Here is a 14762-nt window from a genome sequence, read left to right as displayed (position 1 = left end):
GGGGCTGTAAATGGTAAGACCACATTTCTCTTTCCACCGGGGAGATATTTTCATAGTTGTGGCCCTCGTTCCTATTGGTCATATTATCAATACTGTCACCAAGTCATAATAGCTTAGATCTGGGAACAATACAACACTCTGTAAATAAAAAGAATGGATTGTTTTCTACCTGTCTGACTGACTGTCTGCCGGCTCTCACAAGGTCTTCAGATGTCAGGTATTACTTTGTAAGTGTCATTTTGTCATTACTGATAGAAATGAAAAAAAGAAAATCTCAAGTTAAGATAAAGCAGATAAAGACCTGAGGCTGGCTCAGCTTTAAGACTTTTCAATAAGACTCCCACTATGTCTCCTGTGATTTAGAGATAGTTTGACCATTTAAAATTCCATTTGCACCGGACTAAATTGGCTGCACTGATGCTTTTGTGAAAAATACAGTGTAGATTTCACAACCGATAATTTGAATCACGTCAGTATGTGATACTGCAGTTGTAATATACCTCATATCATGCAACTCGATCTCCCACATCTTTTTGTTAATGTAGTGACTATTCACCATTGTCTCATATATGAGAAAATAGCACCTTTTATGTATCAGAATTATGATCAGCAATGAGATTAACATAAACGTACCCCTGGGTTAAGTACTTGTTATAAAGCATCATGTCGTCCAGCAGCTAAGTGCTCAGTGCATATTCAACCCAACACATCCTCCTGGTAATGGCCAATTAATATCATGTCTTGAATCTTGGTCTAACGCTGCCTTCACTGGGAGTTACTCATCAGCCAAACACCTCAAGTGCAATGATGTGAAACTGTAGAATTACTGGCTTCTGTCTGTCTTGTAAAAGTGAGGAGGACGATGACATCACTGGCCTGCACTGAGAGGCCATGGTGATGAGGATGGTGATGAGGATGAGTGCAGACATATAGGGGGAGGATGGGAGAGAAGGGGAGAGAAGGGGAGAGAGGACTTCTCTTCCTCGCCGATTTCTTTGGATTGTGTCTTTGGTGGGATCCTCGCCTGGCTGATAGCACGTACCTCCAGGGACCTTCATCGAAATCGCAATCCATCAGCCATCTGTCGCAGTTACCAATAGCAACATGGGAGCCGGTGCAGGAGGAGTGTGATGGCAATGTAAGTGATGTGCTTTGTGTGGCACCAGTCTTCGTGGCTGCTGTTCGTTGTTACATAACTCAAGGTTATTTAAGCACTAGGCTCAACTTGTGTACTTGGGTACGGTGGCTACTCTGCTTGTTACTGCTTGTTTGGAGAAACTGTAACGTGACAAAATCAGGCATTGTCAAGGTCTGGTTAAAAAAGAATAATAAACAGGAAAACTTGACCTTTGTCACATCAAACTCGTTGTTGGTTGCAGTGGGTGTTTTAAGCAATACATTAATTGGTTTAGGCAATATTGTAAGCGATATATATATTGGTAAGCTTAATGTTTGATGTATGTCTAAATTTTGGACTTAGCCGGCTACGTGGGCATGTTCTCACAAGCACAGGTAAAAGCATTCTTTTTTCATGCGGGAGGTAATGTCTCGAAAAAACATGACGACATATGTATTGAATAACATGCTCCATTTAGTTAGTATTTGGGGAACGTTTGGTTGTGGAATATTCAGTTATGAGTTTCACATATATATGTATGAATAGGCTAATACTTTTTTGTATCTATTTGCTAGTTAGTTTGAAGGGCTTTTCTGCTGGTTGTACTAACTATCTTTATATTGTGAGAAAGATTATGGAGTCAGCATTTGGCTTTTATTCTTGATTTTAGTCATTTAAATTCTTAAATAACAAGAAGTTATATTGTATAATTACTAGTGTTTTTAATCAACTGGCTTTAAACAGTTTATCAGTTGTTAAGATCATTTTGAGGGCCAACGCCAATACCGACATTAGGCATTTAAAAGTCTATTGGCTGACATACATATTAAAAAACCTAATTGGTAATAACTCCTAATATCTGATATCCTCCTCCTAGTTACTGCTGCAGTTCTCGCAGTAACTGCAGCTATTGCAAGTTCTCGCTGATCTCGTCTCGCAAGTTATTGCAGCAGTAACTAGGAGGAGGATATGAGAGGACATTTAGGCTAAATCATGGTGTAATTGACGCCGTTTCGAGTCGAATTTGAATGTCGGGGCTTACGGACACTTAGATGACACCACAGGAGAAGTATGGAGGCTAACCCGTTTGAAGATGTGGTCACCATTTACTTCAATTGTTATGGATTTGACTGCAAAACTGTTTACCCCTGAAACTCCTAAAGTGTTTTGTGGACTCAAACACTTCACGCACACCTCCATCGGCATAGTGGTAGAGGGGATAATGAGTGCATTTTCATTTTTGGGCGAACTATCCCTTTAAACTCAACATCCATGAGCTTCAGCTGCAATTCATTAGGTTCGGCTTTGTCACTATGATGTCCCAAACTCATCTGTTGATGGTCAGACTGAGCTGTCATTTGTCACCACAGCTCCTTCTTTCCCAGACTCAGCAATACTGTGTCAACCTCAGCTATCATGTGCCAGCCTCACATGTACTGTGTCAGCCTCAGCTATCATGTGCCAGCCTCACATATACTGTGTCAGCCTCAGCTATCATGTGCCAGCCTCACATGTACTGTGTCAGCCTCAGCTATCATGTGCCAGCCTCACATGTACTGTGTCAGCCTCAGCTATCATGTGCCAGCCTCACATGTACTGTGTCAGCCTCAGCTATCATGTGCCAGCCTCACATATACTGTGTCAGCCTCAGCTATCATGTGCCAGCCTCACATGTACTGTGTCAGCCTCAGCTATCATGTGCCAGCCTCACATATACTGTGTCAGCCTCAGCTATCATGTGCCAGCCTCACATGTACTGTGTCAACCTCAGCTATCATGTGCCAGCCTCACATGTACTGTGTCAGCCTCAGCTATCATGTGCCAGCCTCACATGTACTGTGTCAGCCTCAGCTATCATGTGCCAGCCTCACATGTACTGTGTCAGCCTCAGCTATCATGTGCCAGCCTCACATGTACTGTGTCAGCCTCAGGCATCATTTGTCAGCCTGAGTTACTTTGTCTCTGTCACCTATTACTTGTCGGCCCAGGCTCTCACACTATGTGTGCATGTGCGTGTGTTGGTTTTGTGTGTGTGTGTGTGTGTGTGTGTGTGTGTGTGTGTGTGTGTGTGTGTGTGTGTGTGTGTGTGTGTGTGTGTGTGTGTGTGTGTGTGTGTGTATAGAGAGAGGGGGTAGGGTAAGTAGGGGGATGAGCGAGTAAATTACAATGAAATGTGGTTTTGTTGATTTGAAATTGTAAAAAATACCAAACGATATAAGATATTTCCAGTTGAATGTACGGCCTTTAATATGGACCAGGACACATTTGCGTTCACTGTGAAGTAAAGAGCGTGGCCGCGTGTCCTTTGAAGTCTGTCATTTTCCGTTTTAAGCCTCGGCAATCATCTGAATTGCTCTCCCTGTTTGATGAAAAATATGTAATTGTTGCAAATCTTCAGATTAAATGGTGCAGATATCCCATCTGTTTCATCACGTAAATAGAAGAATTTATTCATCTCTGTCGGCCTCAGTCATACGCTGGATCACAGCTCAGTCAGCTCATTAAGTCGAAGTTGTCAAGAACAATCAGATGGTAAAATGGTGGTTAAAAAAAACTTTTTTATTTTTAGTTCAGGAGAGAAAAAGAGAAACCTCGTCGAGAGGGATGTGAAGAGAAGGCAACCACTTTTGTTGGTGGAGTGGCACAGCTGCTGTAAGCAGTCGTATTTGTTCAGCGTTTCTCAGAAGTCAGTTTTCTTGTTCCGCATGTGTCATGACAAAAGGAGCCAGAATTAAAAGCCATGAACCAATTCAGGTTGAACAGATTATCTTGTTTGCCAGGCACACAGATTTAGCTCCCAAATTATGCAGTAATACAAATGTAGTAGTTTGTACACTTGGAAAGAGCCGTGTATATGGTACAAAGTACGGACTTTTATTTTTGAAGGATTTCTGCTGGCACGCTTCTTAGGTTAGTTTGTTAAATTTGGATTAGTTGTTGTATATTGGTATATTTGGTGTCGTTCTTGGCTTTAGTTTCCTTTCCAAATAGGAAGGGCTGGAGTTATTATGAGCATTTCATTTTCCAAACTTCAGATGGCTTTACTTCCTCTTCGTTTCCAAACCTTTCTCTGGAGGGTACACATTCACTCTGCTCTCTCCAAGACCAACTTGTCTTGTCGTTGTTATTCATTTCATAATTTAACAGTAGCTTTAGCATTTAGTGTTTGACTGTAAGTAACCTGTGCAGGCCAAGACAGAGGAAGGTCTCTGCAGAGAGAGGAGGAGGAGGAGGAGAGAAGCGAGGAGTTAAAAGGTCAGAGAAGCAGCTGAGGGCCTGGCAGGCAGAGGAAGACCTAATTGAGGGAAAAAGCTGAAAGTGAGAGGGAATGGGTCGAGCAGGGGTCAGCGAGAAAAAGAGAGAAGCAGAGGAGAAAAACCAAGAACCAGGCTGAGAAGGGCGGGGTGGAAGGAGAGAAAGAAACTGAGGGAGGAAGAAAGGAGAGGGTGGGGGAGGGCTGTCAATGCTGGTGGCCTTTCTGAAAGGTTAGTGGCCTGGCCAGAGGGAGTCAGGGTGAATGGCTGCCACTCTGCAGGGATAAGAACACACACACACACACACACACACACACACACACACACATACACACACACACACACACACACACACACACACACACACACACACACACACACACACACACACACACACACACACACACACAATCTTCTGACAACAGGGTAGATTTTTTTCACATGGCATTTAAAGCAAAGCCCGTTTGTCCACACTGACTAATGACATTAAACATTACCTGACATTTCACATGGATGGAATTAGTTGAGCTATGTGTGTGTGTGTGTGTGTGTGTGTGTGTGTGTGTGTGTGTGTGTGTGTGTGTGTGTGTGTGTGTGTGTGTGTGTGTGTGTGTGAGTGTGTGTGTGTGTGTGTGTGTGTGTGTATCATATGTATACAGTGTGGCGATGTTAGAGATGTGGGCAGGGCATAGAGAGACTCAAAGGCCGCTTCCTCCTGCAGAAGACAATATAAAACCTGCTGTGCCTCAAAATACACAGATCAAACAACCTGACACCTCAGCATGCCTTCATCTCAGTGTACACATTATTGGACGGGAGATATTAAAACTCAGTAAAGCGCCCAAAAAAGAGCCTAAATTATAATAATGAATCCCCCAAAACATCCTGAAACAGTAAACAAAAGAATGGCACTCAATAGAGGGAATGCCTCCACCAAGACCCAGCTGTCAGTTAAATTCAATAAAGCCGCGCCAAATTACACACAATCATAAATATCTGTCCTCAATATAAGCCTGATTCCCTTCATCAAGATTCCTTCATTCTTCTCAGGGAAATTGTTAAAAATGTAATCTTGTCATCTCACAATGTCAAAGAAAGTGGAAAAAGAATCCCTGGATCTGCTCCCTCATCCTGATCCGCCCCTGCCCCCCCCCCCCCCCTTTCCACCAAGTTTCGAGAGAATCCACTCGTAGTTTTTGTGCAATCCTGCTGACAAACTGACAAACAAATGGACAGGGGCGAAAACTAAACCTAACTAAAATAGTAATAAAAATGATAAGAAAGTTTCCCCTTTTGGCCACAGAATAAAAAGTGTTGTGGTTCGGTAAACAGAGACAACAATGATATTACATTAACATTGCCCTCTGGTGTGTCTGTGGACTTAACAGAAACAGGAAGTTGCAAACTTTATATTGGTCACATTGCACAGTGCGGCATGCCATAATACAAACAGCACCTTAAAATTGAACTCAAACATCCATAAATGATTAGATAAGCAGGCAGACATTTCAACATCAACCTTTCAATTTCCAAAGAAGATATTCAAACTGTGCTGCAGAATCTATTCGCACAACTTTGACTCAGCGATGCAAAAAACAGGTTGAGGGTCTATGGAAGCCAGGAGGTCCAGAAAAGGCAAATGTGCAATAATGTAATTCCCACAGGAAATGTGAAAGAATACATATTGGTTATACCCCATAATGATAAAATTAATAAACACTCATTAAATCATTAAATGATCAATAAGACTTTCACGTACCAGTGAGAGGCCAGAATTACGTAAGCGCATTTTTTCATACAGATAAACTTCATCTCTGCTCCCATTGAACAATGTGTGTTGGTATAATTTGTTGTGCAGCAAACGTCGTACTTTAAAATTTCATTCACAAGATAGACAGACACACTCGTCTTATGCTCTAAATGGCTGCCTAGAAAGTGTTCCCCTCACTGTGACTGTGCTCGAAGGGAAGATAAGATGAAATACGCAGTACAAAAGAGGGAAACGTCTTCCACTGTTGTTGCTATTTAATGGCTCTGACATTTGCACTCGTGTTGCTTGTATTAAAACGGGGTATCTGGGGGATTTTAACACAGTGTATTGTTCACCGTTATTCACTCTGGATGAAAGTGGCAGGTTAAAAGCCTCTCATACTGCATATTTTACAGACGGTGTGAAAGGTAGATGTGCAAATGGATACTGCTAAATCAACCTTATCCCCTAGAAAATGTTAGGACCCAACGGTTTTTGCCAGATGTGTTATGGAGAAAATGGTGTATGAATTATTTATACATTATTATTTTAACCATCTCAGCTCTTGGTCTAAACAACATGGAGCAAGTACATTTTTTACAAATTCCATTTGATCAGTTTAATGTGGGAAGAAGGTCACTGCGGCAGGCACACGGTTCAAAAGGATTGCACTTAGTCTCGTAAATAATCATGTGTGTTTTTGGCGTAACATGCAGTGAACCAATCAGAGTGCCGTCTCACATTCCCTTTAAATGCCAAGAGCTCAACCCTTGGTGGATTCATATTATAATGGTTCATTTGGTAGGCGAGCCAATAGAAAACTGCACCTCTGACTTCAGGCCAGGTTTGTTTGGTCAATAGGGCAATTGCTCTCTACCGCCTCTAGTGGTCATGTGCCAACAATGCACCTGCTCGGACACATTCTTAGGCCGTGTGAATGAATCTTTGAGCTCATTCCACTCCATCTCTCTGCAATTTAATTTGAAGTCATTCTGTTGTAGATTTACTTCCAGGCTACTCTCCTGAGGCATCATTCAATGTCATACTTCACTGGTATTTTAATGTGGTAGTGTCCTTTTTTCACGATATGCACCTTTTAAGTCCATAAAAGTAAATTCCCAGCAGTGTTGTGTAGTGGTGCTCGTTGGCAAACTTCAGATATTTGTCTTTGTAGAGCATCTTTGTTCAGCTTCTTCCTTCTGTGCTACCATGGACACCCTGCTCCGTGATTCGTCGACTCATGAACATGGATGTTAACCAGATGATTCCTTTTAAAGCTGCACTGATCATTCTGTGGGTCTTGGGAATCTGTTTTGCTTGGTGCCCTCTTTCAGGGACAGTAGCCACAGAACTAACCTATCACCAAAACCAGTTTACAGTAGATCGAAACTTAGATTACTCTCTAACACCTTCCGATAATTCTTTTGTCCTATAAAAACTAAACTCTGAATCGCATTTCATATAAAAAAAAACATAAATACAATATGGATTTAAGTCCAGCTGCCATTTCCAAAGAATGAGACAAACGCTAAGCCAATGTTTAAAATGCCAGAATAAAATGAAAATACATTGCAAATGTGTTTTATAGCTCGGCATAATTGACTTTAATAACAACTAAAATACTGCTGGTGAGGAAAGAAGGAAATTCACTCACCCTGCTTTACTTATTTACTGCTAAACAGTTTTTCAGTGTCGGCAGTGAGTACACTTCCTGGTCATCCTTATCCCCCGTCCCATTATTCTTTGATGTCATTACATTTAAATAGAAAGTGTTGACTCCACACCAGGAAACTGCTGTGAACCACTTTTATTAGTAGGTGTCTCTGGCTTTGCCTCCCTTGTTAACAGTAAATGTCTCATCTCCTTCATCTTTTTCTCTCCTGCTTTGCTGTGCCTCTTCATTTTCTATCCTCATCTTTTATCACCCTCACAACAACCTGAAGTTCTGTGACTTAAAGACACATTTCTATCATCCACCGTGTGACTAGGGCCTCAGTTACTTGCTCAGGCTGCAGGGAGTGAACCTCAGACCATTGCAAACAGTGTCCTGGGATGCATATTCAAAATGATTTACATGCATTTCATGTACTATGTTCAATGTGGGAATGGACGCATACAAAGATGCCCTGTTGTGATTTTACTATTGTGATATCAAGGTGAAAGATCTGGATAGTAACAGGCTTCCATTCCATTCAGAGCCTGTGTGCTTTGTGTTGCAAGGTACTGTGGGTCGTAAAGTGGGGCTGGGCCACATGACCAAAAATGGCATCTTGCTACAAAGTTTTAGATCAGCTGAAGTAATCATCCATCTACTTTATTCTGCTTATCCGAGGTCAATTTGTGGTGGAAACCGGGTGTTTCACACATCCCCCCTTAGCTTCTCCTGGAGAATCCCAAGGCGCTCCTTCAGGGGGGTTCTGGGATTATTATTCTGATTATCATAATGAATGTCAAATCATTTTTCTTTACTTTAGTTTAATGACTTTTCCTCCTAAGTGAAAGTTGAAGAAACCAGTTCTTTCAATGCAGGTATTGCATGGGATTATTTATACTTCACTTTTGCTGATAAAAAAGGTATTGCAATAAATATGAACTCATATTTGTCCCTTTAAGGTTTGTATTCATTGGTTGAATGACAGATGGTTGCTTGCAGTTTGTTGAGTTTTTGGTTTTTCACATGTTGAGATGAGGATAAAAAATCACGCAAAGGATAAATAACTGCACTTCATAAAAAAGAGCATAGTTAAAGGAGCAGTGTGTATGGTTTAGTGTCAATATTTAAAGTGACATTGATATGATCATAGACTTACCGGATGTTAAACTGCGCAATTATTACTGCTGTCTGTTTCTACTCCTTCGTTCAATATGTGTCTGGCTAATGGGATGAATGCGCCTGTGTCACTAATGACTTAAGGTGACTCGGGTGAATTTCCTGTCTCGTAAGAAATACGTCAGGCCCTGCAGGGAAGCAGCAGAGATGTGACTGAAGTTAAAATTGGATGAGGCACAGCGAACATCAAGTCCCATTGCTCGACGCCAGGCTGTGATTTGTCTCGCTGTGTATCTGAAATTGAGTGCAATCGTACTCCTGGTTCGAAATGCTGCTTTAAGTTGGAGCTGAAAGCCCGTTGAAAGCTGCCGTGAGGGTGCATTCGCTGCCTGTCATTTTGTATGATATGCTGCTCCTTGGCTGTGCCGTCATGTTATTAGAAGCAGATATGCCAGTCTTCCTTCCACTTCAATCGTGTTTCTTTTCAAAAGAGAGACTCGTCAGTGTATCACGGGATGCGACTGATGTTGCTCTCTTTATTATTTTGACTCAAAGGTGTGTGGTAAGACAGGCTTATAAAATAATATAATGGAGTGCTCTGGGAGATTTCTTTTGTACCCAGCCTCCAGCTCCAGGGCACTGGGGTGGCAAAGGAATCCCAGAATACGGTGCTGCACGGCTGGTGAGATTACAGCCAGAAGGAGAAGCTCACCCCCCCTCCTGATAGCCCACAGCTTCTGTTCATCTGGCATACCCAGATGTGGACGTGAACACAGTGTCGACACTCAGCCTCCATCTGCTGCCAACACATGCTGAACCCCCCCAGAGAGCTCAAACTGTTTATTTGAGGAATCTCACTCAGGTGTTAGAGCCGAGGGAAACAGTCAGCCTGCTCGCCTCTCTGATTTATCATATGTATTTATGTATATAGTCCATGTCAATTCTTATTGATATGTATTTATTAGTCGATCAGTATGGGGATTCAAAATGACAAACCATTTATTGATAGAACAGCTGGCCAATCTCTGCTTAGACTTCATTTATTTCGAATCACATAAGTTAAATAAATTTATTTGAGTAATTTTAATATTTTTTTATATCAAGTAATAATTTAAATGCAGTTCAAGGGGATAGAATATTAAAGATCAATTTAGTGATATTGTTAGTTTGATAAAAAAAAATGAGTTGTCACCGCAGACGACTCTGTATGGAACAGTAGTTATTTGATAAGCCCATGTTCTGTGGTTGAAAAGTAGACAGTTCACATTGAGTTCATTAAGTCAAGGAGGCTCAGGAGGTAGAGCGGGTCATCCACTAATCATAGGGTCAGTGGTTCGATCCCCAGCTCCTCCGATCCGCATGTTGATGTGTCCTTGGGCAAGACGCTGACGAATTGCCCCTGATGGCTGAGCAGGCAGTGTGTGGGAGTGGGGATGTGACAGTGAACCACTTCATATAGAATGTGAATGTGACTCGTTATGTAAAGCGCACTGTGTGGTCTTTGAGACTCCAAGCACTGGATACTGTCAAGGCAGTCCATCTGTTAATTGGGTCTGTGAAGTGATTACAATGAAATCAAGTCAGTAGAACAGAGGGGGCACAGAACAGGGACGAGACAGAGAAAGAGCTGAAACCAGAGGCTGGACAGATGATGAAAGCAGGAAGGAGAACGGGGAAAATGGGTCCAGGAAGTGCCACTGGGCGAGAAGGGAGAGTGAGAGAGAGTGAGAGAGAGTCAGTTCAGTGTTGTGCTGCGAGTCGCTCTCACACGGTCCGGTCTGCTGCTCCGGATACGGGTTCCCATGCTGTTCGTGCTTTCATGGAAGGAACTTCGTGCTCATCTGCAACAACTTGTTTTTTGTCACAGCCGAGACCAAACTGGACATCATGCTGAAGTTCAGCATCACCCATTCCTCCAGGTGTGTGTGAGTGAGTGCGTTTGCAGTGTGTTTCTGAGGGCAGCAGCCCCCCCTCCTCACTCTCGCTGTCAGGGAGCTGACGAACCCGTTTTGTTTTTTCTAAAAGTTTAACATGCAGATGTGATTCTTTCTTAGCTGACAGCGATGTCCTGTATTACCTTTTGACTTAAACTGTGCCTCCTGTTTTGACTGATGCGTTGTTGTTTCACTCATGCAATGTTCTCTCTCCCTCCTTTGTCTTTCTCCTGCCTCTCTCTGCCTCTGTCTTTCCCTGCAGTCACAATGAGCGAAAGGTGACCTGCAAGCACCCGGTGTCAGGAGTCCCCTCCCAAGACAACTGCATCTTTGTTGTAAATGAACAGTAAGTCTCTGTGCACTGTGACACACCCATACAGCACTGGATGCTTCTGATTTCTGCACTGATTCGAAAGGTCAAAGGAAACTCTTATAGTTGGAGTCATTCTTTCAACGCCTGCTGCAGCTGCATCGTCCAGCTTAGGCATCATGTGAATGTCCTGCATGAGGACAGAAGATGCCTTTGGATACACAAGACAATCCTGCTTAGACCAGAGCGAGCGAGTGGGGCTACACGCATACTGCTAGGTTTTCATAGAGAAAACCATGTTTCAACAGCAGCTGTTAGCAAAGACAACAGGGTCCGCAGCACTAATTGAATGTCCATGTTGCGTTATACACTGGTAGCTGAGCTGGTAGCTAATGCCGATTGTCTTCTTCCGCAAGAAGGTTTAGTAATAAGACCTTGACGAATCCTTGGCTACGTCGTGACCGAAAAGACCCAATGAGCAAGCAGTTTTGAGTGTCAATGTCATCGTTTCCAAACGTCTCTGTTTCTGTCCGTCCACAGTAAAACGTAGCAGCCGTTTTCAAAGTTTCCAAACTTCTCTATTTACCTTGCTCAGATTTCGATTTTCAAGGTCACTGTGACTTTTCTTTTTGCGCATAACTCAAAAGCTCACATTCTAATTATGACAAAGAGATAAAATGATGAACTGATGACATTTTATATCCAAAAGGCCACAGGTCAACATCACTGTGACGGCACAATGTTCCGGTCATTATTAAACACCATGACTCTGGAACAGAGGGGGCGATTGTGACCATATTTCCTGACACTTCACTGTTTGGTGGAGGCAGACGACCGTGAGACAGTAATTCTAGTTTTTATGGGCTAATGAAAGCAAGTGATTAGGGTGATTTGTTGTATTTGTTGACATTCTTGTTACCTCGACAGACACAGTCATGAAGCCTGTTATATTAGTTTAGACATCCACACGACTAAGTTTTAGTTTTTATTATCTTTCACCACAGTCTCAAGGTCTACATCTGTCGAATATGTCACTTACATAAATATTTGCAACACTTCCTGTACCTGTTTCAAAGTAGAAGGCGTCTAGCATTTTGTTGACTGAATCCATTCCTTAGCTTTTTTTCTTGTCGTTATCGCAGAGCCAGAAGATGCACGACTTCATACTGTAGAGTGCTGACATTTACAGATCTGCTTTTATTCTGGGGAAATACAGTCATACCACAAACCTCAAGTAGCAGCTCCACCGCAGACTGTGATCAGCAGATCGGCGACGCAGCCATCACACGCCTCACACGCAACCAGTGTGGCCTGAGCGTCAGTGTCACATTCACACAGGGGTGCCGACACCTTTCAGTGTTAGTGCAACATGTCTTTGATATTGTTACAGCGGGTTTTTTCCATAAATCTGCTCAAAGATGATAGAAAGAAATGTGCTTTTGATAAGTTCAGGTCTTTGATCCTAATAATCAGACTCAGACTTTGTCGTCAGCGCCAGAGATATCTAGGAATTTCCGCGTGAACAAGAACTGCAAGTAGTCAAAGCAGCAGGTTCTTTTATGATCACAATTCTGCACATCATGCAAACAATGAGTTTAGTTTCCACATATTTCCAACGTTTCACAGGTGTTATTGAAGCCTGGCTCCCTACAGCCTCTTACAGCTAATGGAGATGTGAGGTCTGACAATGCAGCAGTTTAAGTCGTTTCACTTCTCGTCAGTTATATTTAGCGATCAACCCACAAAGTGCCACAGCTTTCACCTGACAAGCTTCTCTCTCGACTCGGTAGAAAAAGTGGAACAGAAGAACAAAAGCAAATGTAAAGAGTATGGATGTTTTAAGATCAGCAGAGTGGGTGAACATGACATGGCTGTTGAACTTTATGAGGAAATATACATTATATACATTTTGCCTTTTACAATACTTAATTCTGCCTTATTTAAGACTGTATACTGGAATAGATTTCGTTTTGATTTTACCCAAGTAATCTGTAATCCCATGATAGATATTTTCTGATGTTGACAGGTTAGATCTTTTTAAAAGTGATCTAAGTACCTGTCTGAGTAGTGGAAAATGCGATCTCACAGATGTAATGACTGAATGATTTCGTTCTCTTCATTTTTGGCTCTCGCTGTGGTGGTGTGGTGGAGTGTAGCTCTGATTGTACCACGTCAGTATATAATAAGCACAGACAGGGCGATGTGTCCATGCAGCTGTTAGGGCCTTTAACAGAGCATCAGTGTGCCGCTACATAACGCACCGCTCTCAGTGGCATGGACACCCACACCGACCACGCTGCATGTCACAGTCCACACTCTGTACACTGGTCCAAGTCCACTGAGTCTGATCCCAGTCCTGCTGCTGAGCCCGACCTCCCTGGAGGCAGTGGCTGAATAGGAAGCAGAAGGATTCTGGGATGTAATGTACCCGCAATACATAACTTTTTTAACTCTGCCGATCCACGTTTCGCAGACCCAACAGCTTGGTGTCTGTCTCTCTTTCCATTTCTCATCGAATTTCTGTCTTAAACATGCTGGCTAAATTGCGTCGGGCTCCACAGACACGCTCATGCAACAGCAAACCTTCACAATTGCACAACGGCAGCCAGAACGAGCAGGAGCTTCTTTTTAAAAACCACTTCCTTTTCTTAAGGGCCAACTCACGCACATCAAGCATGAGTCTCGTCACACAACGGATACAGATCTTACGCAACACGCGCTCTTTCTCATGACAACTTTTCACCTTGGTTTCCTCCAATGTAACAATTTTTACTTTTCGAAACAAAGGAACAGCTCCAACAACAAATCATGCTGATTAGCGGCCAACTGCAATGATGTGATCAAGAAGCTGTACTGCACGTTTTACTGTAGGTGGCGGTATTGCTCCAAATGGTCAAGAGTCAGTCATTAGCCTGAAGAAGAGCAACAACAACACCTTCCAGGGGTCATTGTGTTGATGTTGTGAATTTGTCAGGTGCTGGGATCTCTCGGTGTAAACGTTGTAGAGCGTGGCCCCACAAAGCAAGGTTAACACTTATTTACTACATTTGATGCTAAATGAATAAAAAGACATTATTGTTGTGAATGATTAACAAACTGACAAATGAGAGTTTCCCTCCATTAACAACCTGTCTGATCGTCTGACTGTTTGTGTGTCTCGCTCCGTTTGGACTATGCTGTGGAGATTTTGCCTCATTCTCAGATTTCAGAAAAAGAAATGGACGTGTATGTTGTCATCGATATGACACGCGAGTGGAAAGATCATTTATTGTCGATCAGAAGTCTTGTCTCTGGAAGAGAAACAGCCCCATGTTCGTCCTCTGGCTCCAGCTCCAGGTTCTGGTAGGACGTTGCTGTCGAGTTACTGAGCGCGGAGAGGTTTTGCTGTGCTGCAGCCCGCTGTCACATTTCCAATCCGCCTTGGCCTCCTTGCTTTTAAGTGGTGGAGTGTGATTGTGTGCTTGACTTAGCAAGGTTCAGTCAGTCCGTGAATGCCAACACTGATCAGATTGTTTATTTGCATCTGTTTATCAAGCGCACTCATCTTTTTTCTACATTTTCTGTCATCTGCTGTCAGTCTCTTCACTCCGTTTATAGCAGTTATGCTTCAGACCCACAAACCGAAAC

At 42.7% G+C, this 14762-nt stretch overlaps 1 protein-coding gene across 8 annotated transcripts in view; it reads left to right on the top strand.

Moving 5' to 3' along the window:
• LOC117757407 (pleckstrin homology domain-containing family A member 5-like) overlaps positions 1-14762 on the top strand; it is a 198845-nt gene that overhangs the window by 121218 nt on the left and 62865 nt on the right. For all 8 annotated transcript variants that reach the window (XM_034578551.1, XM_034578548.1, XM_034578547.1 and 5 more), the window contains exon 4: positions 11088-11171. In XM_034578551.1, coding sequence (XP_034434442.1) covers positions 11088-11171 — 84 coding nt within the window. The remainder of the gene's footprint in view (positions 1-11087; positions 11172-14762) is intronic.

This window comes from Hippoglossus hippoglossus, chromosome 23 (genome assembly GCF_009819705.1).
Source record: "Hippoglossus hippoglossus isolate fHipHip1 chromosome 23, fHipHip1.pri, whole genome shotgun sequence".
Taxonomy (NCBI): Eukaryota; Metazoa; Chordata; class Actinopteri; order Pleuronectiformes; family Pleuronectidae; genus Hippoglossus; species Hippoglossus hippoglossus.
Note: the sequence above shows the minus strand (reverse complement) of the source record. Positions and strands in the feature narration are given on the sequence as shown.